At 40.8% G+C, this 26,717-nt stretch overlaps 8 protein-coding genes across 11 annotated transcripts; 1 reads left to right on the top strand and 7 right to left on the bottom strand.

Annotated features, from left to right (window-relative positions):
* Positions 1–445: 445 nt before the first annotated feature.
* LOC128254934 (uncharacterized) lies at positions 446–1,098 on the bottom strand. Its single transcript, XM_052984308.1, is given in 2 exon segments — positions 446–613; positions 661–1,098. Coding segments are annotated over 2 exon segments (606 nt in total).
* A 263-nt stretch (positions 1,099–1,361) lies between these two features.
* Positions 1,362–2,018, bottom strand: LOC128254978 (uncharacterized). Its single transcript, XM_052984374.1, has 3 exons — positions 1,935–2,018; positions 1,563–1,880; positions 1,362–1,508 (listed from the first exon to the last, which is right to left on the bottom strand). Exons 1-3 carry the CDS (start codon positions 2,007–2,009, stop codon positions 1,362–1,364), a joined length of 540 nt encoding a protein of 179 aa, XP_052840334.1. The 5' UTR covers positions 2,010–2,018.
* A 405-nt stretch (positions 2,019–2,423) lies between these two features.
* LOC128254870 (uncharacterized) lies at positions 2,424–3,185 on the bottom strand. Its single transcript, XM_052984219.1, has 3 exons — positions 3,046–3,185; positions 2,663–2,986; positions 2,424–2,603 (listed from the first exon to the last, which is right to left on the bottom strand). Exons 1-3 carry the CDS (start codon positions 3,127–3,129, stop codon positions 2,424–2,426), a joined length of 588 nt encoding a protein of 195 aa, XP_052840179.1. The 5' UTR covers positions 3,130–3,185.
* Positions 3,186–3,543: 358 nt separating this feature from the next.
* On the bottom strand, positions 3,544–4,313 carry LOC128254840 (cuticle protein CP14.6). The gene is made up of 2 exons (XM_052984152.1): positions 4,028–4,313; positions 3,544–3,968 (listed from the first exon to the last, which is right to left on the bottom strand). The coding sequence occupies exons 1-2, from the start codon at positions 4,192–4,194 to the stop codon at positions 3,731–3,733; spliced, it is 405 nt and encodes a 134-aa protein (XP_052840112.1). The 5' UTR covers positions 4,195–4,313; the 3' UTR covers positions 3,544–3,730.
* Positions 4,314–5,543: 1,230 nt separating this feature from the next.
* Positions 5,544–10,356, bottom strand: LOC128254979 (endocuticle structural glycoprotein SgAbd-1-like). The gene is made up of 5 exons (XM_052984375.1): positions 10,199–10,356; positions 8,543–8,670; positions 7,578–7,840; positions 5,957–6,080; positions 5,544–5,892 (listed from the first exon to the last, which is right to left on the bottom strand). Exons 1-5 carry the CDS (start codon positions 10,205–10,207, stop codon positions 5,625–5,627), a joined length of 792 nt encoding a protein of 263 aa, XP_052840335.1. The 5' UTR covers positions 10,208–10,356; the 3' UTR covers positions 5,544–5,624.
* A 3,648-nt stretch (positions 10,357–14,004) lies between these two features.
* LOC128255048 (uncharacterized) lies at positions 14,005–18,185 on the bottom strand. Of its 3 annotated transcripts, none has more exons than XM_052984486.1 (3): positions 17,541–18,185; positions 17,132–17,491; positions 14,005–17,075 (listed from the first exon to the last, which is right to left on the bottom strand). In XM_052984486.1, the coding sequence occupies exons 1-3, from the start codon at positions 18,169–18,171 to the stop codon at positions 14,062–14,064; spliced, it is 4,005 nt and encodes a 1,334-aa protein (XP_052840446.1). In that variant the 5' UTR covers positions 18,172–18,185; the 3' UTR covers positions 14,005–14,061. The 3 variants fall into 3 exon arrangements, with proteins under 3 accessions (XP_052840446.1, XP_052840447.1, XP_052840448.1); XM_052984487.1 differs by having other exon boundaries at positions 17,132–17,486; positions 17,541–17,664; XM_052984488.1 differs by having other exon boundaries at positions 16,867–17,075; positions 17,137–17,491.
* Positions 18,186–20,077: 1,892 nt separating this feature from the next.
* LOC128254774 (larval cuticle protein LCP-22) lies at positions 20,078–20,915 on the top strand. Its single transcript, XM_052984070.1, has 3 exons — positions 20,078–20,230; positions 20,291–20,705; positions 20,765–20,915. The coding sequence occupies exons 1-3, from the start codon at positions 20,216–20,218 to the stop codon at positions 20,833–20,835; spliced, it is 501 nt and encodes a 166-aa protein (XP_052840030.1). The 5' UTR covers positions 20,078–20,215; the 3' UTR covers positions 20,836–20,915.
* Positions 20,916–21,620: 705 nt separating this feature from the next.
* Positions 21,621–24,974, bottom strand: LOC128254795 (larval cuticle protein LCP-30). 2 transcript variants are annotated; one of them, XM_052984096.1, is made up of 7 exons: positions 24,820–24,974; positions 24,346–24,481; positions 23,943–23,969; positions 23,418–23,568; positions 23,337–23,352; positions 22,776–22,939; positions 21,621–22,451 (listed from the first exon to the last, which is right to left on the bottom strand). In XM_052984096.1, exons 1-7 carry the CDS (start codon positions 24,856–24,858, stop codon positions 22,010–22,012), a joined length of 975 nt encoding a protein of 324 aa, XP_052840056.1. In that variant the 5' UTR covers positions 24,859–24,974; the 3' UTR covers positions 21,621–22,009. The 2 variants fall into 2 exon arrangements, with proteins under 2 accessions (XP_052840056.1, XP_052840057.1); XM_052984097.1 differs by lacking the exon at positions 23,943–23,969 and having other exon boundaries at positions 24,820–24,973.
* Between the last annotated feature and the right edge of the window lie 1,743 nt (positions 24,975–26,717).

Genomic DNA, 26,717 nt, shown 5'->3' on the forward strand with positions numbered 1-26,717 from the left:
TGACCTGTTGCTGCTGGCAAAAAGGGGAAATTGCAGCATCTGCAAATGTCAAACGATTTCACCCTTACATTCTTAGCATTTGTCGAGCTGCTGCAGTTCTTATGAACAACATTTGACATTTCGGTTTCGGCTTCGGCTTGGGCTACAGTGCTGAGAGCCAACTCGGCTCACAGAACCCCGTTGCTGGCCATAAATATAAAGGCTGTTGTGAAATGAAATGCCTTGTCGATGCGGCCAATCTTGAGCTTGACTCGTAAATAATGCTCTAGTGGCGATTTTGAGGCAATCGTCAACGGAACTTGACATAAAGATCACGTACCGCTGCGTTGACAAGTGGCCTGGCCATAAAGTATTTGATTAATTCTTAAGCGCTCCAAATTGGACCTAATCCTTGAAGTCCATCTGGTGGCCGCTTTTATTGCCCATTTTATTTCGCTTTCGACAATTAAGTAATCTTTGCCTTTCTCAATGGGTCGTACAAGAATCCAGTGAGACTGGTATTCATTAAATGCGTTTCGGAGGTTAGGAAATTCATTTCGATTTTGAAATCGGTCTCTGGCAGGAAGGCTGGCAAATGTTCGCCAATGTTTATGTTGGGGTACGTGTAGAGGCCCTGGAAGAACTTTATTTAACGGGGTTCGTAACTATACGAATAACTACCTTGGGATGAGGACACTTTAGCTGATTTGCTTGCCTTTCAAAGGCTTTGATGACAAACGAAATGAATCTGTGGCCGTGGATTCCCTTGGCGAACTGGCATATGTCCACATTCACATCGATTACCTTTTGAAATACCCTGGAAGGCTTTCGCGGCAGCAACAGCTTGAAGGTGGCATTGTATTTGGAAATATCCTTAATGTAGATCACCTCGGCTGTGATCAGAGACTTGTCGGTCTGCAAGATGATACACTTGTGTTGGGAAATATAGTCCGGATTCGTGATGCAGCTGAATGTTTTCCACATCAATTGTAGGCGTGCATTGGAAAAAGTCTAAAGAAGAGTTGATAGAAAACTGAATGGTATATTTCAGCGTACCTTAGCTGTTTCGCTTTGGCTAGCTATGGAAATGAGCAAAAATATCAATTGAAATTGAGCCATGATGTTGTAATTGCAGCACTGATCAATTAATACTGTCTGGCTTGAAAGCCCAAGCTCGGTCTATAAGTGAAAGCAAGCGCGGATAATGATTTTTATAATTATACCCCAATAATTGATATTTTTCGTGATTGCATTTTAAGTGGGTTTAAATACGAATCTAGAACGTAGTTCTAAATTTAGGCTTTAATATCTTTGTTTGTGGTCACTAAAAGCGGTTAGTTCGTTAAAGTAGTCCATAAAATGTTTAATTCAAATCAAAATGTTTATTTGTCTGTTATTTCTCCTACTAAACTAACGTTTAAGTACAATTTTCGGCGAGAGTAAAAGTCTGCTTGGACGAAAAGTTGGGTGGAGGGCACAAACGTTGGTAGAGCATCTTCAATACTTATGTTATGGTAGTAAATAACGCCCTGCAAATTAGAAAGGCTAAAATAATGTTTCAAGTGCAAAATCATTTAAAAAACCTTCTTTATGGGACACTTTCGGGGTTGATTGCTCGATTTGACGATTGCATTAAACATATTCGATACCATGGTGCCTTGAACCATATCGGTTATTGCGCGACACCCATTAAAGGTAATGTCAAAGAACTTGCGGTACGTAATTGTTGGCTTGAATCTGGTCGAAATTTTGACATAAACTTTAATGGCGTCCAGTTCCTTCAGCAAATTAAGTTCCACATTTAAGAGGGAACTCCTTGAGCCTCCTACATTGCATTTGAATTCCGGATCTGCAAACTGAGGGCCCATCTGGCAATCAAAGCAATCCCATCTTAAACGTCTCTGTAAACAAATTGGACTGTTATCTATTGACTTTATTTCTAACCAATAATTAACCTTGGCTTCAGTGTAGTTAATCAGGTGGATGAGTAGCAAAATCATCCGCAAATAGCTCAGCCATAAGCCAAACATTGCTGTCGATTCCACGGCGGCAAACTGACATTGGTTTAGTTATTGTCACTGTTGCCTATTGAATGATACTATATCGAAATAAAAGTAATTACCAATCTATTACATAATTGTTTATATTCATAATTTCGGTTGTCGATTGAGCGTAAACATTTAATTAATGGGCTCTAATTTAGGGACTGTAGCTGTCGCTATGCAAACTACTTTGGTTTATTTTAAAATTATTCATTTTCCATTCGCGATATTTTTTACTGCCGTAAAGTATGCAGCAATAGTAATGTATGAAAATTGTAAAGATTGTAAGTAAAATCCAATTACATATAACTTTTTTATAAAACATACATATAACTTGAAACTGCTTAAAGTTCTATAAAATATCCCTTTCATTTATTTAAGGTAAATTAAACGACAAAAGCTTTACAAAAATTTCTTCCTTCTGTTCTTTTCCTTGGCAATTTCGTAAAGATGCCCTTGTAGAGATACGTTCATGGCAATGGCCACCTTGGGTATGAAGAAGTCCAACTTTACGTAAAATTCCGACTCAGTCAACATGGGTGGTAAATCGGCAACCGATATGTTTTTAGATTCGAAATTTCCCTGAAAGAAGGCCAAAATGCTTTAAATTTATGATTGTAAAATTTAAAACCATTTTATACCTTTGGAAAGGGACATTTCCAAGCCTTGGCATTGCTGTTCCTGGCCAGTGTGTTGACCAAAAGGTCGATAAGCACCTTCCGCTTGCGTTCACGCAAAACCTTGCACACATCGAAGGTGATGTCGAATATCTGGGTTATGACCTTTTTGGCATTGGGAATGGACACCCTGAGTGAACCACTAAAAGCGGTCAACTTTTGCATAATAATGACGGATGCCTCCATGGTCCTATTATTGGGTGGCAGGATCTTGCAGTGCAGGTTGTTAAAGTAGCTGGGATTGCCCACGCAATCCATCTGCCTCATCTCCACAAAATAGCCCAAGTTCTGGTTAAGAGAAATGCTTTAATTATATGCCATATTTTATCTAATGTTTGGTTACTCACTGGAATCAGCTTGGCTGTTTCGGCAGGATGTATTTGCAGCAGGCTGCCAACCAAAATGACCAAGCCCAGAAGTAAGGGTAACATTCCGGTGTCTCAATGGTCGATCAACTGAACTCACATTAGCCGCTGATGAAGTGGCACAATCCACACCTAATGGCTGTTTAATAATAATTACTCTATAATGGTAATTAAACGTCCGTCGTTTGTCCGACCAATCTGGTATGCGTATGCGCAATTAAGTTGGCCAAACACACGATACCCCATTCCTAGCCCTATCCATATCCATATCCATATCCATATCAGCATCAATGTCATCAACTGCCGAGGGCTTTTGCCATCAGTGCGGCAGTGTAAACAAATCCGGCAGTTGGTCCATGATCACCATCCACCATCCCCACTTCGCAGATCATCAGTGTTAACCGCAAGCGTGAAGGGCAATTCGGTAATGTAATGGTATAGGCCACGCGAGGCTGAGAAGTAACTTCACTTCGGTTGTCGTTTTCGTTATTATCGTTACCAATATTTATTTCTCTCTTTGCAGGCGATTCGGTGTGTTTTTGTTTGCTTAAAACTATAACTACGGACTGTGGACATTTCAATTTCGTATGGCATTCAGGCAGTGCATAATACTTTCAAGCGAAATATTATAAGAAGTAGGAGTGTGGGGACTATGGATGAAGTAAGACTATTGTGGGGCCACGGGCAGATGATCTCCTTCCGGCTGGAATCCATTCTCATCGGCCACGTAGCGCAGGGTAATGAGGTTGCCATCGGGATCGCTGTAGCTGTAGGATCCGGTCTGGACCAGAACCAGCTCTTCGTGCTCATCGATCACCTGGCCGTCGGTGGTCTCCGTCTTCGGAATGATGATCTTCTTCAGGTAGCCAATGTTTTCCACGCGTATTCCATTGGAGGTCTCGTAGCTAGGGATTGTATCAGAGTTATTGGGAGATCCTCTTTTCATAGCTTAACCCGAACTCACCTGCTGTTGAAGCTCCCATCGGCATTGTTCACATTATCCTGCTTGACTATGGTGGCGGCTGTGGTCGTGGATGTGGGACTGGCTGCTCCTGCCCGCTGATCCTGGGGCCTGGCCAGGACATAGCTGAGCAGCATGGCGGAGCAGACGAGCACGACGAACTTGTACATGTTGGAGTGGGGGCTATATATATCCTTGGACTGGGACTCAGGTGGGGGCGATATCGGTATCGGTATCGGTATCCAGCAGGTTGGCGAGCGACTGACTGTTGACTGGCCGAACCGATGTGGCGCTTTTTATACTCTGCTCTCGAGGCTTCGGCTGCTTACGACTGCCATTACGATGGGCGCACTAGATAAGCTTCAAAGTACTGGCAGAAATTACGAGCGGGCGCTGCCAGGGGTTTTTTTTTTCGCATTTCGGATTTCGGATTTCAGATTTCGGTTTCGGTTTCGGTTTTATTGCCCCGCGATGAGTAAACATCAGATCGCACCGCCAAAAGAGATGAAGATGGAGCGACGATGTCAGCAGGTGACAGTCTTCAGTCTTCAGTCTACAGTCTACAGCACTTCACCCCGCGCCACATATCGCAGATCTTGACAGGCTACGTGATTTGTCTGAGCAGAATATAATTCTTTTTCTGGCTGCAAGTCGGTGTAGTTCCGTTGTCTTCACAACCAACTCCTTAGGATTCCGTTAAGGATTTGAGTGTGGCATGTTGACTGCCAAAAGTTCTCAAATATTTCTATCAGTCATATCGCTGCTCTTAACTTACAATTGCGATCACGTCTCAATTAGGAAAATATTCGCCGGTCGAAAAGCTAACGGTGAAAGGTGGAGACAAACAGGCAATAAAAAATGTGGAGTATTGTTGGCCATAAATCCAATTGATAACGCTGCCTACTTATACCCATATGTTGGCTATATGCTGCGAATATTAACCACAATTGTGTCATAGAGTCTAGATTTCTGCAGCTACGGAATGGTCAATGAACTTGGCTGGCCAGAAACAAAAGAGCTAAGCGACAATAATGGAAATTACCTCCGATACATATCTGATTAAATTTCGGCTTAGAGAAATGCTATTCAGCTTCAGCTTGTTCCCGGAATCGCCAATGTTCCTCCATGAGTTTGATTTTAAAATTAACATATTAATGTGAATTAAAAAGAGGGAAACAAGACACCGAATCACACTTTCAGTTTCTGTTTGCCTTACATAATTCCTATTGATTGATTTTGCCTAGTCGAATTGGGAGTTCTAATGCTGAATCTCTTTTAAACTGATTGTGGATACGCGGCCTTGAGACTCTTGCCACTCTGCTTCGGCTCCAATTGCTTGTTTAACAATTTAGCTTTCAATTAGTAATTGTTTAGCGAGATGGCCAGCAGAGCCAAGAGCTGCTAAGTAAGGCAAATTTAACACACATTTTGGCACACATGGGCCACTGCGCTGCAACCCTAGGTAAACATCTAACTGAGCTATTTGAACACCTTTGTTTCCGGTTAGCCAATCTCTCGATTTGTTGATTTTAAATATCTGTTTTAATTGTCTCAGTTCTTTTGGTTCCAATCACATTTTGGCTCAGTTCTAGTGGCATGTTTAGTGCTTCTTCTCGGGCGTCTGGTAGGGATGCAGCCGGATGTACTCCAGGGCCTTCAGAACGGACTCGGGAGTGGGTGGTGGCGTGGGCAGGTGCTCGCCCACCGGCTGGAATCCGTTCTCGTCCGCCACATAGGACACCACATAGGTCTGGCCATCGTCGCCCACGAAGGAGTACTTGCCATGCACCGATTCGCCATTGTGATCGGCATTCACTGACTTCAACACGCCATCCTGAGTGGCCTTGGAACCGTCCTTGAGCTCGTAGCTGGGTAATGGGCGGGATATTAGTCACTGAAGTGCTGAAGTGCGATTAAGGGCCACAAACTCACTGGTAATGGTATTTGCCATTATACTCCACATTGGATTCCTGGGAAATCGGGTCATTGCTGTCCGTCGCCGAGGCAGCAACCACAAACAGGGCAATCAGCAGTAGGAATTTCATCTCTATCAATATCAGTCAATACAATCCAAGCTAATATCTCGAGGCGACTGGCGATCCCCATCGGTAAACAAAGACTCTTATATAGGCAACGAAATTAGCAACAAAGTTCCTGTACCAAAGTATTTAACATGAAATTAAAATGTGGCCAATAAATAATATTGAACTTGTTCCGTTCGTCGCTGGCCTTTCGAAAAATGGGTGTGAAATTTGGTGCAGACGACTTCGACTCTGGCCAGCCAGCCAGCCAGCCTCCACATTGTTTTTCAAATAAATAAATATAATAATGTTGTGCCATCCTCTATGGGCACTCGTCATCGGCATCGGCATCGGCATCACTCTGATTCTGGTTCTCTGGCGTTTTCGGAACCAACGTGACAGCATTTTTGCCACTTTGCATAAAATGAATCTATCAACTATATCTCGCCTTGAGGTGCAAAACAGAGTGAAACAATAAAAACGGACGTTTGTTTTGGGCAGAATCTATGAATAAACGGCGAGTCTTAGGGTCTTAGATATATTTCCCATGTAAACCATATCCCCAATGTGTGTGCATCTGGCCAACAAGTTTTGTGCATTTATTAACTCTATTTTCAGCGTCTTTCATCGCGGTTATTTGAGAAATGGTAAATTTAGATTTATGACCACGACAGAAGCTCCAAACATCGGGTAGATTTTGAATCCACCAAATAATGAGTGGGAGTGGAATTCTTAAAAGGCCAAAGCTGCCTTAAAACCAGATACTAACTTTGACTATTAAAGATTATTAGAGGTCATATTTGGTTCTACTTTTCGGGCAATCCCATTAAATTAAAACACTTGACTCGTTTACTTTTCGAAAGAATCTTTAATTCTTTATTTGCAGCTAAGGCTAAAGAATATCTCCATAGTTCTTCACAAGTGAAGCGACATCATCGACTTCTTGGCTTAGACTACGTGTAAGTGTAGCTAATTTACAGACTATTTACACAAAGTTTGCTGTGGATAATATTCCTTGTATATTCTTTAAGTAATTTCATGTTTGTCCATTTTTTTTTTTTTTACATTTTCTTTGTTGATTTCATTGATAAATCGACGATATCACATGAGTCCGAAAATGGCAAAGTTCCGGCGACTAAAAGATCTGAAGAGATTCGCGTAAAAGAAAGAGTTCGCGGAAGAAAGCAAGAAAGTAGACTGGGGCTATCTGTATAATGTATCATCGTGTTCTGTATCGTTTTGTTTTTGTTTTGTATGGTGTGGTGTAGTGTTGTCCCTCAAATCCGTTTGAGTTTGTGTTCTTCAGTCAGTGGATTTGGCCGACCTTTGACCTCCAAAGTGGGAGAAGGAGGAGGTGGCTCCAGCCCTTGGCTTGTGTCTTATGTGTGATTGTCTAGGATTGGGGGATCGGGGGTCTTGGGGATTTGCAGCAATCAACTTGTAGCAACAGCGCAGCATCTACACATCAGAATCGAAGGTGTCTTGGTCAGAGAATCGTGGGTCAATATCTAAGGGAGTAGTCCGTCTCTAACGACGCTTTGCGGGGGGCAGGCTGAGCAGATAGTCGAGCGCCTTCTGAATCGCCGGCGGGATTGGTGGCGGAGTGGGCAGATGGTCGCCCTGCGGCTGGAAACCGTTCTCGTCATCGGCCGAATAGTTCAGAGTGATCAGGTTGCCCTCGGGCGAGGTGTAGGACACCGATCCCCGGGCGATGATCACGTCACTGGAGTCCGGGGAGGTGGCCTTCTTCAGGGTTCCGGTCTCCTCGGCCTTGATTCCGTTGGCCGTCTCGTAGCTGCAATCGAAATAATCGGAAAATTACTCACTGGGCCTAAACAATTTCACCTTCAAATCATTATTTGCTATTTTAAGTCACCTTGTTGTTATGCATCATCCGGCTGGCGCCAAGCAAATTAAATTAATATTCAATCAACTTTTAACATTTCTGCTCAGGCTGCCAGATAAAGCTTGCTCTTTCTTAAATATGGTTCATTAATCCATTTTTGGTTAGTCTTATTAGCATATTCTTTTCGATTAGCTGGTTTTGTTTATGGGTCAAGGGATTGGGGTGTTAAGAGGTGGTCACAAAGATTTCGAATCTATCGCTTAATAAAAATTTAAAGTTTCTTTTGGGCAGTTTTTAATGAAACGAAATTTAAAATTTTATTCTTTAGGCCTTAAAATATGCAATACTATTTCGGTTGTCAGCATCGGACAAATTTAAATGGCTATGAAACTTGGATCTTTTGAGCGCTGCTTGAAACTACATTGAGTTTTAGAGGCTTGAGGTAAATAAAAGGTTGAAGTTCACTTAGCTAATGAGCCTATTAACACTTTTTATTGATTCGATTTTATATATCCAACTGATTGAGATACAAAAGTCCTACTTTACAACAGCAAATAGTTTGTTAGTTTTTAGGTAATACGATAACGACAAGTTTAGCAGCTGTAAATGTCTTACTTAAATTTAAATTTATTCGGTTTTTTTAGTACTCACGCATAATTGTAGGATCCATCCGGCTCAATGTTGGACTCCTGGCTGATGATGGCGATGGGCTCCTCCGCCTTTTGGGGGGCAGACTGGCAGCAGCTCATCAGGGCGGCGACCAGCAGACATAGAGCAAACTGTCGAAGGGAAAACGAAATGGAGAGTGCCGCAATGTTAGCCGAGCTAATAAACGTCTTGAAATCGTGCCCGGTGCTATTATGTAACGTCCTCAAGTACGAGAGACGAGATTTATTGCCTTAGCTATTTTATTTGCCGTTCTCACATACCGCGAGCTCTTTAGACACCATTTGAGGTCGGCAAATAGATGCCAATTAAATATTTTCCACATTTCCACACACACGACAGTCGACTGACTCAATTAACTTGTACACAAAAGACCATGGAAATCGCGGGGCGTGGTCCTCCGTCGCATCGGTGTCTTCGGTTTTAATTTGGTTTTATTTTCTTTTTTTTTTGGCCACCCCGAGTTCACCCCAGATCGACATCGACTCTTGGGCAATTGTCGCTGAGCATAGCCGAGCTGAGCTGAGCTGGGCTTCATTTTCCACTTGGGAATCCAATTTCGTGTCTGAACTTTTCAGGCCGATGGACAGCTGCCAGGTGTTGGTCCGTGGGTCTGACTCTGACTCTGACTCTGACCTTTGCGTGGCACATTATACACCTCGCATCTGTGCCTGCGCCTGTGCCTGCATCTGAATCCGTTAATTGCCTTTGGCTTTTAAGCCATTCAAATGGCAAGACGTGTCTGCCCCCGTTGGCCATATAGCATATGCTATATGTTTTTGCACCCGCCTTTGCTGCCGGCGTGCCTCGTAATTGCGGAAGATTTAACCAACAACAAAAAATGAACACTCTTTGAATGCCTAAAAGTTATGAGCTCACCCTAGGTGATTGATTTACGAGTACTTTTACAGCCCGAACATGACTGCCCATATGTTTTATGGGAAAACGAGGCCTATACCCAGGAAGTCTGCCTTTTAGCTGAATTATGAGCAACAACTAGTTTTTGTACAAACTACAGTACTCTAGAGCGGAATCTAATTAAATATTGCTTGGTATTTTAATAATATTCCCATGATGCGACCTAATAATATAATTTTACTTTATACATTTATCTTCGGAATTTTAAAAATGCGTCTAGAATATAACTCTATTATTTTATATATATTTTTTGAACAAAACAGATTTCCTAACTATTATTTTAGGTGAGCCTAAAGAGCATAAAAATATTAAAACCCTTAATTTCTTCGATACACTCAAAGTTATGATTGTTTAAAGTACTAACTACCAGAATAAAACATTCAAATATTTAAGACCCTCTATATTTTTGGCAGGGCAACTTCTTTTTTCACAATTATCCTGGAAAATATTAAAATTCAGTCTTTGTATCTAGAAAATACATTTTTTTAAAACGATGTCTAATTAAATATCAACACCTTATTATATTTTGTAACACCCTACTGCCTTACAGCCGCGTTCGTTTATACTCGTAATATATTTTAGCTAAGCTTATAATTTCCACTTTATTAAACACTTTTTTTTTCAACATATCCCAAAATTTGCCTAACAAATCCCATCTTTATTCGCACTTTTTCTGAGTTTTGAAAACCGCTCCGAATAGCTCCTTTTCTTTCGGTCACTTACGTTCTTCATTTTGTTCGAAGATCAGAAGTGTAATCCAAAAGGCAGAATTATCCTTTCGACTGGGGACCTCAGCACTGCAGTTGTTAATTGAACGAACGTTTTTATTTAATGATGCCCAATGCCGGCAGGTGAGTCTATTTATACGAAAATTGCACTGGCGAGGCTGCAAACAATTCAGTTTCAGTTGGCAAAGCGTCGCACACACAGACAAGATGCAAAGCTGCGACACGAGTACGGCCAAAACCAACAACGAACAACGAACAACTAACTACCAACTTGGCTAGTTGCAGGGGGGGGGTGTTGGGGTGCCCAACTAAAGAGAGAAGAAAATCTAAACTAAAGATTCAACGCCTAAGTCGCAATCGCAGTCGCAGTCGCGGTCGATGTCACTTTTTGCAAAGAGCAGCAGAAACGGAGGCTCAGCTGTTCTGGGCTGGAAATAAAGAACTAACTTTGTACTAAGTACACTTAATTTATGCAAGTGTTTCAGGTTATTTTCTTGCAGAGCGTCTACACACATTTAAATATATTGCTTGGTAATTGCATCAGCCGGCGGAAATAGCTACACAGGGACAAAATAGTTACTAATAGAGGGGTGATACAACGTTTTTTTTGGTTTTTAAAATTTTGTTAATTCTAAATTTAGTTTTTTCCAATTTCCTTAATGCTAGACGTATCCTAAGTAAAACTATTTGTATCCAACATTATACGTTAAATTTCTCAAAGTCAACTAATATTTTGTGTTCCATTTTATTCAAATATTTAATGCAAAATAAATGGATTTGTTATGAATATAACTTTTTAATGACTTTTTACACTATATGAGCATTAGAGGTTTTCTTAAGTACAAAGCTAAAGCACAAAAACATATGACCATGCATTGACTATTTATAAAGTACAAAATTAGGAGTCGCAGATATAAGTACATAAGTAAATGCAATATACTTCGAAAGATCTAAAAAGGTAATTAGTAAATCTTAAAAAATTTGCAATTGACTTAAGAACAAAATATCCCAAAAATCTTTCTGCGACTTCAAACAATATGGGCTGTTTTTAGAAATTTAAAATAAAATTTCTGAAAGCGACTAAATGTTTGCGATATAGGTTAGACTAAATCATTTGAAAAGGGAATTTTAAGAACATCAGAAATTGTTCCCAGTGTAAGTAACCTGCAAGCCGAATAAGAAGAACGGTCGATAAATAAGCCCCATTTAAGTGATAAAGATAAAGAAGATACTGATCTCGGCCACCGGCGTTGCCACCTGACTCGAAATGTGTTATTTTTGAGGGTGAACCGTTGCATTTAAATGCGCCGCATTAATCGGGCATTGCAATCAAAGTCAAGCAGCCATCGGAGCGGTGGTGTTACTGGTGCCCATTCCATGCCCAGCGTACTAGTACTTCTCGTACCCAAGCCCATGGGCAGACCTCAAACTCAAACTGAAGCCGTGCACGGGGTCAAAATGCCAGAAATTGCTAAACGCCAGGTTGGGGCTGTTGTTGTCGTCGCTGCCAAAGTGTAGGCGCGTCTAATGAATAGCTTTGGGCCAGCAGATGGGGCCAGACTCTAAGACTTTTAGACTTTGGCTGCGACTCCTCCAACTTCATCTCCATCTCCATCTCCGTCTCCACTTTAACTGCAACTCCGACACAGACGGCGACAGAATTTCGTGACAAGATTGTCCCAAAGATTGTGGCCGTATTGTATTGTTATTGTCTTTGGCAACCAAAAAAGATCGGAAAAAGAGGAAAACCCATATAGTACGGCTACATACAACTGCCGAACTTAGTTTTTTTTTTTTTTTTGGGGCCTGAACTCAGTAAGTTAAAGGCGAAGTCGTCGAGGTGGATGTCAAAGTCTGATTGTTGTTCCCTCGCTCTTTTCGACTGGATCGCAATAATTATGAAGACATTCGACCGTATTAATTTTAATATTTATTGTACTACTTGTAAATGTGTTTATTTCCACTTAAACCGCCGTCTGCCTACCAAGATTTATGGTCTCAGCCGAGCATTTCCCATCTGGGCTTACGATTAGGCGGCGGAACCTTGAAATGTTACGCATGGCTTCGGCGATTATGATCCCCAGCCGCAGAACCCGATGCCACCAAATGTCAGTTGGCTATCCATCGTCTGGGGCTATATGGTTATATGGTTATATGGCCATATTCTGGTTGCCCAACCAGTTCTCGCCCGCTGTCCACTTTGAAGGTCGCACCGAGTTCTTTACGGCATACAACGTAATTTGTTTTAAAGACGTTTCGAGTAGTGTCTGCAATTTGATACCCAGCAATGCAATGGGTATGATGTACCCAAGGTGCGAGGCGACGAACCGAGGTGCCAGCTTTTGTCTACGGTTCTACGGTGCAACTTTTACTACTAGACAATTACAGTTGTTTTGCAATATTCTCTTTACTTTCTAGCTTAAAAATAAAATAATATAATTTAGTTTAAATATTGAATAAATAAATTTATAAAAAAATTTAATAGTTTTTGTTAGTTTAGTAAAGAAATTCTGAATATTTGAGTTGTTGTCAAGTAAAATTGTTGTAAAAATAAAATAATATAACTTAGTTAAAATAGTGGTCCTTATTAAGTACACTTATAAGAAAATGTAAAAGTATTTGTTAGTTTGGTCAAAAAACTCGGAATTTTGGGTTGTTGTAAAGAACAATTTTTGTAAAAAAAACCCATACTTAATTCATTGTTTTAAAAGATTTGAATTTTGCTTATCCAATGATTTTTTTTCTGAAGAATAAAAATGTATTTTTTGTCCACCAAAATTTGAATTTCTGGGTGGCAGACTTTGAATTCTTCAGAATATTTTCGTAAGCCTACTTCTCAGCTTAGCTTAAGATCTGTAGCCAAAGTTCAAGAGATTTCTGTGACAGCAAGCGCTGTGGCTTAAGCTCTGAAAATCCCCACCAAGATCCTTTTGAGCTCAAGATCAAAAGCTAATTGCCAAAAGACATCTCCCAGCCAGTTAGCCAGATATTCGGAGTGCATCTCTGTCAATCGGTTGTTCGCATTGATTTAGCTGTTGCGTAAGAAGCTAGAGCCGCCTTTTGGCCAACTCTTTGGCTGGGTCTGCGTCTACGGTTCAGCCTGGCATACTTTGCACTGGCTAATGCTAATGTCAATGCGGGCATAAATAAATAATTGCACACCGCAGCAGAAGCCACCAGCAATGGACCAAGTGGCGAACCAGTTGCTGCGGTTAAATGTCAGTGGTTCTGGTCATGTCGCGATCCCAGCTACTGTGATTTTGTGGAAAACTGTCGTTTGGAATGGGAATCGCTAGTTGGCTGGTGTGCTGGTATGAGCTGCCCATTTCATGGTCAAGGATGACCAACACTTTGCTCCGGTTTGGCGGCCTAAACTGGTTCGAGTGGTCAGGAAGGCGCTAGGCTTAACTGGAGCACATGGCATGGGACCATGAATCATGGATTGACCTTAAGCCAGCACAGACCAGACACCAGTACACCAGTTGCAAGTGGCCCCATCTGTGCTAATCCGTCTGGGTATCCGAGCATCGTTGGGCTCAGTTTACTAATGTGATTTATGCAAATTGACGAGCGTCTTAAATGGCAGAGGGATCGATCTGCAGCACGTGGGCGTGGGCGTCGATTATGGCTCATGGCTAATTAATGCAAATCGCGGCCAAGACATTTGATATGCGGGTGTGGGTCTTCGGAAACTCCCCCCGTATGCAAATTTGTCACACTAATGTTTTGACATATAGTTAAACTAAGCGCTTTACCTTTATTATCGTGTAATTACCAACACATCTCAAATTTATTCCATGATTATCAACAGTTTTACGCTTATTAGATTAGAAGGACAATTTAATGTATAAGCACGAATTAACCACATTTCCAGCTTGTCAAATCAAAAACTATTTGCACGACTACATCGATGAACAAGCTGAAAATGGCTAAAATAGCCAAATCCTTATAGTTCATAAACGTTGTTCGGCGTAATTGTAAAGTTTGCGTTGTTGTCAAGCCGAAATACACAGCACTGCATGTTAGGGTAATAACTAGCTTACTGATAAAAACGCAAAATCTCTTAGCTCGTGTCATGTGTTGATAATGTGCGGATTCCCTCCAACCTCCGCTTACGGGCTGCCACATTGACCAATTGATCCAGAGCATCTCGAAATGAGTCCTGAACCGAGTCTTCCAACTGTCAAGGAAGCGTACGTCTCCAGGACGATAGATCAAGGATGATGTCAATAAAAACCTATCTTCCTTCACCCATGTTTGGACCATAAAGACCTGCGACTCCCGGGTTTGCATGTCGTTCACCTCTATGCGGCGTAGAAACCAACTTGGAAAACGTCCGGCATTGTTGTGGTAAACCACCACTTCTGTGGGTATACGGATGTCTCGAGTTCGTATCCATAGATATATTGAGGTATTTTGCTTAATAAATATGTGCCCAGGATCTTGGAAAACAGTGATCTTTCGCTTCGTTCCCAATGTGCTATACAATGCCAGCTTGACTGATGCGGTGGTTCCGGCATTTAAACGTCCTCCGGTTTTCAAAGTGATCACGAAGTCATGTAGCTCTCCTTTAGATTTATCCTCCGTTTCAAAATTCGGATATAAAATCGTCTTATTGTGAAGGCTATTTCGGTATATGTATAAACACACTATCAGCAGCAGTATAATTGATAAGGTAACCGAATAAAATACGACAACGTAAATATTGATATGTGCTTCTCTATATGCGCCAACTGGAACCTGATGAGGGGGAATATAGTACAAATAGTTGGTGTACGTTCCCAGGACAGAGCACTGGCAGCGCGCCCCCCTCTTGACACTCAGATCCATGGTTGGGTAACAGCCGTGCTGTAACCATCGTTGCTCTGTCCCCGGATAGTTATAAGCCCAGGTATCACAGCTACGGATTTGAAATGTAAATGTAAAACTGGCGGGTCCATCGGCTATGGGTGTGTTGGCGCTATGTCTAATCGATGTATTAGAGGCAATCCGCAATGCCATATATGCCCGTCGTTTCTTATGACAGTTATTTCGCAAAAGCAGTGTTTTGTGCTTGTGCCCATGGACCCGACACTTCGAAGCGGAAATCTCTCGGAACAGAGGCTTGTACCTTATTTTCAGAATCACCTGCAACTCGTGAGTGTTTCTAGTGAAGTGCACAGCCAGTAATGTGTGCTGCTTCAGTACTACCCGGTACATACGTACGTCCTGAAAAGTATGAAGGGTACCCTCTTTCATGGCATTAACATAAAGTCCAGCATGGGTAATAGTATCCCCATCGGTCGCTCGAAATTTCGATGACCTCCTCTGAATAGGTCCAAGCGCCATCGTCTTGAAGGTAATGTGACTATTTATGAGCGGTATCTGAGCCGTAAATTGATCCACTTTTTCGAAAATGCGAACAGAAACTACTAGAGCACAGGGTCGTTTCTCAGCTGGATACCACCAATGCAGGTTTTGTTCAGTAGACACCACCTTAAGACAAACTCTACCACTCGTTTTGCCCAAAACTTCCTTAATAACGGCTGGTGTAAAGTAAACAACGTGATTTTGATCACCCGATTTGATTTTTGTAAGTGACTTTGGAAAAGTGTCAAAGCAATGAATTGTCACTATAACAACGTCTTTTTTACCAGGAAGGTTTGCTTCGTGTATTTCACGTTTAGGAAAACTAAAATGACTATTTAGGCGATCCTTTTCCGAGGTAGAGTTCATTAGTGCTATCCATGGAAATATGGTTATTTCGCTGCCCAATGTTTGAAGATCACTAATCACTGTTTCATTAAGATCATGGTTCTGATGATAAGTTAGCCATGGAGGTCGATAAGTGCTTTTGTATAACCTTTTCATAATTTCATAGATCTCCAAACAAGCACGATAAATGTTGACAAGTGGCTTTTCTTTGAGAAAGGATACATTATGGTCTAAGTATATTTCCCGTAAGTTATTGTCCATTTTGTGAACCACCATGGTTATTAATACTTTAGACTTTTGATCTACAAGATAAAGACGTTGGGCTAAAGTTAAGGTGAGGTTAGCCAGTCTTGCAAGGGAATTCAATGATTGGGGTTGAATCGCTGTAAAGTTCCTAAGAAGAATTATTCCAGATTCTGCTTTAGTTAAATGAGATGCTGCAGATTGAATGACTTGCAAATACCGATGTAAGGGTCCTTCATTCAGAAGGTGAGGGATATTGTGGGGAATATTTTTCAGGGCAGCGACTTTAACCTTTATCCAAGTGGTGTGACAAGACCAGAAGACATCGCATACTAACACCTTAATAAAATTTGTAACAGGTAAATATACCTCGCAGTTGCAATCCAGGCAGTTATTGAGAAGTACGGGACCAGCGTAATACCAGTACTCAATTGGGCTATTCGATGACACAAAGTTTCGGCAACAGGGATAAAACGGTGTGAGTGCCTCGTGGCCTTCCTTTGGATTCACCGAACATGTCCCACCAGTGGGACCCGGGTTTTTAGCCAGGATCTTACCATGCCAACCGTACCGCCCATCTGCCGATGAAATAAGTACCTTAACGCGCATCTCATTCGATGAAGTTCGTTTGTCCAGTATCAACTCCTTGTTGGTAAGTATAAACTGACCATCAACATACCATTTGTATATTAGGATTTGACTTCCGCAATTAGTGCATCTTGCTTCAAGATGCACCTTCGAATTCGGAATAAAGAAATCCCCTCTACAATTCCTCACACATTCTATCGTTACCTGTAGCATGTTATCATTTACAATAGTAATAACTTGCTCTTTTTGCGAAGAAATACTAGGATCTTCATCTCTAGTCACTTTTAAACGGAATATATATATGCAACCAGCTTTTAAAGAATTTGCAGGAATCGAAAACACCGCAACTAAAGAAGAGTAAAAGTATAAAAGTAAATAACAAGCCTTTCTGGAAACCTCTCACCCGACGATATGTTTTGATGGCAAAATGGATTGCGACTGTCCTCAAGGGAATAACAGTTCCAATTGTAGGAAGAAAACTGAACTTCCTTATTTCTCTTGGAGAAGTCGTAGCTCGTTGAGCCGTCCATCCACAGTGTTTCACTTCGCGAGGCACTCCTTGTTTTACCTCCAATAATTACGGCCTCCACCTGACCCATTATCAGCTTTATATAACAGCGGGAAGAGAAATAGAATCCATCAAGCATTCCCTTGAATTGTAAAACATAAAAATTGCGCCACAATTCATGAGATGGGGAAAACCGCAATTTAAATGGCCGAATACTTAAATGTGGGCTATCTGTATTATATGATAAAAACTGTGCTGTGGAAATAAAGGATAGAAAAGATGATGTAGTAAGCTAACTACTCACAAAACCCAACGGCATCCTTCAGGGTCCAAGTATAAGTAGTCCTGATTGTTAGATTGCAGGTGTCCAGAAATAGAGCATTGATGAAAAGTCCTCGGGTGATCAGTACTTGTCTTGGGGACTGGGCATCTGAGCACTTTGGCATTGTCAAATGCGGATGACAACGCTGGGGTAGATTTACTTTAACGGGCACAATTTCCCTTATTTCGAATATCCGTGAAGATGATTTCGTTCGACCAAGAAGCTTGAGAATCCTATCGGTTTTCGACCAAAAAGTTGCAGTTAAATTGGCAAAGTATCCCTCCTCATAAACAGGTTTTTTTTTCGTTCTAATTGCATAAAACGAAAGTTCTCTACTGATTGATGAGGTTCTCCTAAACTTGGGCGGCATCTCTTTTGGCACATTTCCGATCTCGAAAAAAGCCAACAGGTAGCTTGGAGTACTCAGATGTATTGTTATTGCAGACTTAACTGGGAGATTTTCCATGGTTATAACGACATTGGTTTGTAGTCCGTAGGGCACATATTCATTACAATACACCTTCATATTGGCCTCTTTTAGTTCACTTGTTTCAGCAAACTGACGGGTCAAATAATATAGTAAAAGTACAAGTATTTTTTTCTTTATCGACATATATTACTTTTTACTTAAGAAATGATAGTAATCTCAATGATGACCAGCTTCGTTATCAAAAAAACATTTTAATATATACAAGACATTTGAAATCTAAACTATATTTTAGTACCGGCCAAGTTTACTTTACCACAGTTTGACGTATAACCATAAAGAATTGGAATGTAATGCACATAAACTGTGAAGCATTGATATTTATTATTTAAGCACACCGAAATAATATCGAGCTTACTGTTTTGAGGAAATAAATATATAAATATACATGCTGGCCATGAAGGTGTAATCCTCGTAGGAACGCTGTGCTCCCATTTTCTTCTGCTTTTTGACTGCTGACATTTTCCACTCTTAACTTTAACTGGCTTCTGGCATTTATAACCACTAAAAGGACGTTCCCATTTATATAATTTGACCGCTGAATAATTTATGTTCTAATTGTTTAGTCACTCAACTGTTAAGCAATTGGTGGTTAAAACTCACACCTTTTTATACCATTAGTAGCTGATAAATAATTAAGGTGCGGTTGCCTTTTGCCTTCCGGGTGTCATCGGTTTTGTTAAAATATATGATGTAACGAATGCAATATTAAGTATAAATTATCGCATTCCACGTGCCGATTCAAACGAAACTTTATCATTGGTCTTTATTACAAGTTAAAACTGGTGGTCAACAATTTATCAAAGCGCAGACAACAAGTTTTAATACCCAAAACCTAGCGAATTCAAAGCTAACACAAATTCTCAATGAATATTTAAATACTAAACTTAAATAAATTCGAGCCAATTAATAAAACGACAAATATTCAACGGCTCGTTTATGCAAATCAGCTAATAAAGATCTTTTGTCTGACCCATAGGCAGATCTTATTTAACGCATTCCGCAAAGCAGCGACTTCAGAATCGGACCCATAAAATACACGAATTGCCAGCCTTTGGACATTTATAGGCCCAGATGTGGGCAAAGTTGTGTTTGTGTTTTGAATAGAAACCAAATTCGTTTGGGTTAGTCGCGGATTGCCTATTGATCCCAATTTGTTTTGTTCTCAGCTATCTCAGCCATAAGAATGCTAATTTAGGCAGTTAAATAAATGGTATTCACGTTTTAGGGTGCACATAAAAGGTTCCAATTAATAAAACGAAAACCAGAGTTGAGTGGCACGTGACTTTTGCTGACTAGTGTAGAAATACAATTACATAGCTATTGTTGCACTCGTTGACTGCTGTCAAATCGCACGCGAAATGTGAAGGCCGGCGATGCAATCGAGATGACTTCCCCCCAAAGCCCCTTCTCCTCGGAGATATCTTCTCCACACAACCAACTCCAACTTCATTCATATTTATTCATGTGCCCGGGTCTCAGTCGCCCATTCATGCTTTATTCACCTCAATTTCTGATGGAAACAATAAATTATATTCGACACAATTGAGCTGAGATAAACTGAAATATATGCATACTTCGCTTGCCATTTTATTGATTACCTAAATGAGAAAAAACTTAAAAGGTAGTTAATAATTTTCGTGCTAGCTTAGTTGGTGAATTGCCTATAGAAAGCTTATTAATCCGTAGTTTTGTAGGAGTGTTGTAAGCCCAAGTGGGTGGAAAATAATGAAAAATGTAAATCTCAATTAATTTATTTACTGGCTCCTCGAAATTCACTACTGAATACACAATATTTTTATAATCGAAATTAGCATTTATATCTTCATATGGTTAAACACGAATAAACACTTAACGCCCCCCAGCTGTGTGTTTGCATGTTTAGCCAATCGTTTTGTCGGCTACTTTCTGCTCTTAATTATACTAACAAAAGCTACGCGAATTATAATAAAAACCAATCTAAATTCTAAACGGAAATTGTCAAACTCTCTGGCCCAAAAGTTTTTAGCTAGCCACTGACCGAATACAATCAATTTTATGGACCGAAATTTGATGCTTATGCAAAATGGGCTGGTTTGGATTCAAAGTTGGTTATAAAACGATCAGTTAGCCGCGGAAGCTGTTACAGTTCTGTCGGACGGACCATCGTTGAAAGTTGCCAAAAAGCAAAATGTCTTTAAAGCTGGTAAACTTGATTGAAATCCCTTAGAAAGTGATGTGTTCCTAACTCAAAGTGTGCTTCCAGTTATCCTGCCTTTTTGTGCTCGCCTTGGCTGCCATTGCCTGTGAAGGACAGACCCAGTACAATCCCTACCTAAGGAACCCATACTATCGCGATCTGTACTACCGGAATCGCGATCTGTACAACCTGCGTCGCTACTACGATGGATTCTACAAGAAATACAATCCCTACATTGCCGCTGCCCAGGCCAGAATTGTGGAGCAAAAGAACGATGTGAACTACGGACCGGGTTCCTATGCCTACAGCTATGAGACGGAGAACGGCATCCACGGCGAGGAGAAGGGTGCTCCGGTGAATATCGGTGGCCAGCAGCAGGAGGAGCAAGTGGAGGGAGCCTACTCCTTCATCACACCCGAGGGTCTCCGCGTGGGAGTCAAATACCTGGCCGATGCCAATGGTTTCCGTCCCGTGATCACTTGTGAGTATCTGCAGAAAAATCCTTTAATAATTTTTAGTATTACCATCAACTCCTTTTAGATGACGGCGTGAACGCCGCCTTTTATGCCAGTCAGCCAGCCGCAGCCAACGTGGTCCATACCAAGCATTGAAATTGATATTAAACTGCTTAGTTTAGCGAAAAACGTGTGTTCAGCATTCCTAAATTAATATAAATAAATAACAATATTATGAAACATAAAGACTACTCAAGTTTTTTGATTAGTTGAAGGCAGCCATTTTTTCTTTAATTTATTGATTATAGACAACCAAGCTCGTTGGCTTGTTAACGCCTTAAAAGCTCTGTCTATTTACTACTCAGCTTAAAAGTGTGCTGCAATTAGTACCTAATATTAAAAAGAAAAAAATATTTAAGTGAGAAATTCAAAGACTCAGAACTGGATTTGAATTATGTATGAGTAAGTGGCACTTCATTGCTTCCGGCAGAGTCATGGCATATTTCAAACTCATGAAACCATTGTAATCTCTTTTGGCAAATATAAAAACTAGTGATTATTCAAAACTAATGTAGTAGCACAAACCCTAATCTCGTGTATAATATTGCTATGGAATCATTGTAGCAAGGTCAGACTTAAAAACAGCTTTCAGAAAATTGGGTCAATTCCCGCTTATCAGAAATGTGTATACCAAATGTATTCGGCGCCTACAGACAATACGTACTTAGAATGAGACTTGTTTTGGTTCGCCTTAGTTGGTTCAACAAACCCATTAATTTTTAAACCCTGCCCGCATATTGTGTACTGAAAATGTTGAATATAATTTGGCAAAATGTCAGGCACTTGCATTATTAACTGCGTATTGGCCTTTGAAACAAATTGTGCCCCGTTCAACTCAAGGGCTTGGGGTGATCTTCAAATCAAAATTCTTGGTTAATTATAAAAATATTTAGTAGGTTTTATTTCGATATATCATATAACAAATTAATTATCTTATGCATAGCAACATCGTCAAATTCGACAAGTTCGACGGATAAATAAATACGAAATAACATAGAAGCGGACTATATGTACGAATATTCTCCGGTTGCAATTCGATGCTGACATTCATCACCTTCCATTTTTCCTTTTCCTTTTTTTGTTAATTTTTTTTTGCGGTATTGCGATGGCTTGTTATAGTGTTTGCCCGTTGATCACTCGGCAAATGCATGGGGGGAATGGAATTGGGTGTTGGATTTTGGACTCTGGATTCTGGATGGACTAGGACTGTTTCTGGGGCTTGGGTAGCGGGACTATATGGCTGTGGATGAGGCGAGCTCGCAGTTGGCACTTAGTGGTGTCTGGCTGCCTTCCGCCGGCGCTCCATCTCGGCCTGCTCCTCGCGCTCCTCCTCCTCGGCGAGCTCCACCTCGTGCTCCAGCATGCGGATCTGGTCGCCCAGCTCCTTGGGCATGCGCTCCACATGGATCGCCTTGATCTGGGCCTTGATATCCTTGGTCATGTGGTTGATGCGGAAGCCGCGATGGTCGAACTGGGCTCCGCCGTTGGCCTTGTGCTGCTCCTCCACGTACTTGAGGGCACGGGCGATGGCGTCGGGGATCGGATGGATGTGGTCGCCCTCGGGCATGAAGCCGCCATTGTTGGAGGCGTAGTTCACGCGGTACAGCTTGCCATCGTCGCCGGTGTACTCATAGTAGCCCTTGGCATGGGTTCCTCCGGTGTGATGGAGCTTGGCCTGCTCCTCGCCATAGATTCCGTTCTCGGTCAGGTAACTGTTTGCGAAAAAACAGGTATTTAAATGGTAGGTGAATCGTTCTTAACTTTTGTTTTTTGTAAGCAGAATAACAACTTGAGACTTATAAGGCATAATATGTACTATAGGACATATCAACTTGAGAATTATAAGATGAGAGGATAAAACTTTAGAGAATAATAAGATGCAATATTAACAGAATAATCACTTGAGAATAATAGGATGCAAAATCTACGAAAAAGTGTTGTAAAAGCGTCTTAGAAAAAGAAGAGCTGGTTTTTTATATGCATCGTTTTCTGAAGATTCTTAGTTGGCGAATTCCTACTTCAAATTTAAAACTTACGAATGATCATATTTGTCCTGCTTGCGGACCTCTTCCTTGTGCAGAATCTTGTGGCGACCCTCGTCATCGTAGTTGAACAGGATGTTTCGGGGCGTGGTGGTGGTCGTGGTGGTTGTCGTCGTCGTCCTTTTGGTGGTGGTGGTGGGTTTCTTTGTGGTCGTGGTCTGCGAGTGTTGTTGTGGGTGTTGTGATCATTTGCTTGTATTCTGGTCTGCCGTGTGGGCATGCGTGTTGTGTGGCATGGTGGTTTTTGGTGGTAAGGGATTTGGGGGTCATGCAGGATACCGTTTGGTGGGGGTGTCATGTAGCGCGAGATGTTTGATTTGATTGCAGAGCCGAAAAACATTTGCATTTTTTGCTTGGATTGTTTGATGAAAGCTGGGGGTGTTTCGGGAATATTGGATTTTGTTGGGGAAATGTTTCGCTGTGTTTGCCGGATGTTGGAATTCGTGGGGATCTTGGGGTATCTTAGTGCTGTGTGCTCGGTTGGTGATGGGGTTCATGATCGGGAAAGCCGTACTCCAAGGGAATTTCCGGCACGTTAAACTCGGCGTTACTTACTGTGTACAGGTCGTGGCTACAAAGCGAATAAATACATCAAATAAAACACAGTTCTTTTACAATTGCGACTAAGTTACTCACTTGTAGGGCCTGTCGTCATGGATATAGGGAAGATTTAATCCGGCATAGGGTCCATAGCCACCATCATAGGGATTGGGAATGTGATGGTAGACTCCAAGCTCACGCTGATCGTCCACATGTCTATAGGGCTGGGGCATGTGGTGATAGCGACCTTTAGGAGAACAAAATAAAACTAAGGTTAGTGGGCTGCCTACTTAACATAACTTCTTTCTGTTTGAGTAATTTTGGTGAGTGACTTGCGTTTAAGTTTTGAAACTATTCAAGTTATACATATCCAACATTAGATATTTACAGAATTAATTAGTTTCTCATTTAGTGTTTGTACAAAGGTGGCAGTTGAGTCGAAAATTGTTTAAATTTAGTGCTAAACTACAGTTGTTAAACTACAGTTAAGTTGGAATACAAAACCATAGGGTTTTTTTTCATAAAAGGAAATTTTGGACTGCTTCTTATGTGAAATGAGTTCGGATTTGTGTGATTCTGTGAGGGTAATGTGACTTTTCTGTCTTCTTTTCAGTTGTTTACCTAAACTCTCTTGCGAACCACTCCGTCCTATAGTATAAGTATAAAAGATAGAATGTTTAATATAAGATTGCTCAATTCGGAGTTGATTTTTGGTTAGTGATGAAAGCTCAGCTTAAGGCCTGCATATCTCGATTTTTGTTTACAATTTCGCTAATTTAAGATGTCAGCCTTGAGCTTGAACTTATTAGGGAGTCAAGAGATTATTCGTATAAGTAAGTGTGCGTTATCGACTTCATCGGGTATACAAATATACATGTATGGCAGACTATGCATGTTAGTATCTGGGCAAGTCTGGCTTGCTTTTCGGTCGATTCACATGGCTGGGGGTTAGTGGGCGGCGGCAGCGGCATGCAGTCAGTGGGCGTGGCACAATATTTTTATGATTGGCTCACAAAAAAAATACCTTCGTTCTGAGTATTCGCATGGTAACGTCCATCGTCGCTGGGGCGATACTTTCCATCGCTAGAGGATTGCTGTGGAACCGTATACTTGCCATTTTCGTCCGGAACCGGACTGGTGTGGCAGACAGCAAAGAGGGCCTGCGAAAGCAAAGAGGATGTGATTTTATTGACCGATTTGTTTAAACCTCATAAAAAAAAACAACAGGAAGTGGCCTCTACAATTTCAAACAGTTGAATGCACTCGGTCTCTAAGCAGTTGAGTTTTTTTTAATTTATCTAGTGATTCAACGCTTGAGAAAAGGTGCAGCAGCCGGAAAAAATTTAATTGTGCTAAAACTTGCTCGGAAACAAAGCAGCACAAGGTAATAAAATTAATTTGGATTCTACTTCTTTTTTTCTGACACACTTGAGTTACACTTGGGAACACAAAACACTTTGGGCACTGATCAGGATGCACATCCTTTTCCACTACTCACCACGACCAGGGTGAAGCTCAGCATGGACTTGGTGAACATGATTGCTTTGATTATCCTTTGGGGGAGGTATCCTTTGACTGCTTGTCTGGCTGACTGGGTAATCCTGCTCGAAAGGCGACTGCAACAGGAATGTTTGGTTTCCCTTCCAGTAAACCAGGTTTATATAGAAATATGCCAGGTTCGCAGTCGCGGCGCTGCTCTCAACGCATCGTCGCGCCTAAAATTCTCCGAGAGCAGATTCGTCGGTTCATTTCGGTTCATCAGCTAAATTTCTTGAAGAGAAATACCCCGGGCTGCTCCCTTTTGATTTTTAGACACATGATGATGATGCCGAATTCTTCTTGTCTCACCTTTTTTGTGTTTTGTTCTCTCTACATCTCCAACTTTAATCGCTCTCCGTAACAACAATTTATATACCATATCAATGTCACAAGTAAATGTAATTACATATATTACCAATTAAGCAATTTGTATTATTTGGCAAATGACGCTGTATCGAGTTCATCGCCCACTATATCGATCGTTTCTGCGCTAAAGGATACGGAGCTTTCGGTGACTCGTCATCCAGTTGTTTACTCTAGTTGTAAAAAAGAAATTCCCAGGTTTTTAAAAAATTGTCATCGAAATTCGGCCGAACAATAAGAGCGAATCATTTTGGAAACCATTTTATTTAGCTGATAATTGAAGGTGAAGTTTAGGTCAGCGCTGTCGGCACCAAAGTAAGATTAACATTTTAAAATAATGTATAGTTAAGTTTTTGTGTTTTCTGTGCCATGTATGTCTCCCCAAAGTCAAAAAAGAAAACAAATCGAAAAGAAAACATAATCTAAACCATTTTAAACAACAAAATTCATAGTGGAAAGTCTATGACGTATACTTGATCTATACGTAATTAGCGTGTGTACCAATAAATGGCAATGCTATGTAAGATTTTATTAACGAATTATATTATTTTAATACATTTAATTTTGTATCTTGACGAATATAGACATATACACACTGTATATGTATTTATATTCCTTAGAGTCGTATACTTAATATTTTATATTCTTTTTTGACAATTCATAGCAAGGAAGGAATAATCAAAGTATTACTTCAACAATCCCAATTCACAGCTGGGGCCCGAAGTTAACTAGTTGTGGCAACCGATGACAACATCACATCGCAGATTCGTATCCCCAACTACCTGGAGGCACTCGGAAGCGCCATAAAAGTGCCGTAATGAAATCATAAATTACGCTCCAGCGGAAATACAGCAAAAAACTGTACAAACAAATATAAATAAAATAAAATAAGAAACAATTCAGACAATGCGCACGCCAGCCGCAATGCAAAATGCATTAATATCGAAGCTGAAGATCGAGATGGAGATGAGCTGGAGCTTAAAGATGAGGATGAGGATGGGTTTCGATCTGAGGTTGGGTTTTGGGGCTCACAACATAACCGGAATCGGATGGAACCGGCAATAAGAAAAATGTTGTCAAAAACGAATTTAATTGTTTGTAGCAAACGTTGACACCGAGGCGCTGACAGTGATGGCTTGGGGATCGGCTTGGAATGTGTCCTTAACGGTTCAGTGTCTGAAGATGCTGCCAAGATTATAGTCACTACCCAGCAAAAAAGAGCGATATGAAATAAGCTTAATCTGATCTTAATCTCTTACAAAAAAAGAATACTTAAAACATAAAGTTTAAATCGATATATTTGATTATATATAAACGATCATTCTAAGCAAAATGAAAGTCGAACTAGAAGTGGTCATATCAAGAATATCTCTGCCTTAGCCTGACAAAATCTTTATATGCGTAAGAAATATATTTACGTTTATTTCAATACGTAATTTGGATCTCTGCTGAAATAGAATTATCGATACTACAAAAAGAAATCAATAATTTGTT

Source organism: Drosophila gunungcola (genome assembly GCF_025200985.1).
Source record: "Drosophila gunungcola strain Sukarami chromosome 2R unlocalized genomic scaffold, Dgunungcola_SK_2 000006F, whole genome shotgun sequence".
NCBI lineage: Eukaryota > Metazoa > Arthropoda > Insecta > Diptera > Drosophilidae > Drosophila > Drosophila gunungcola.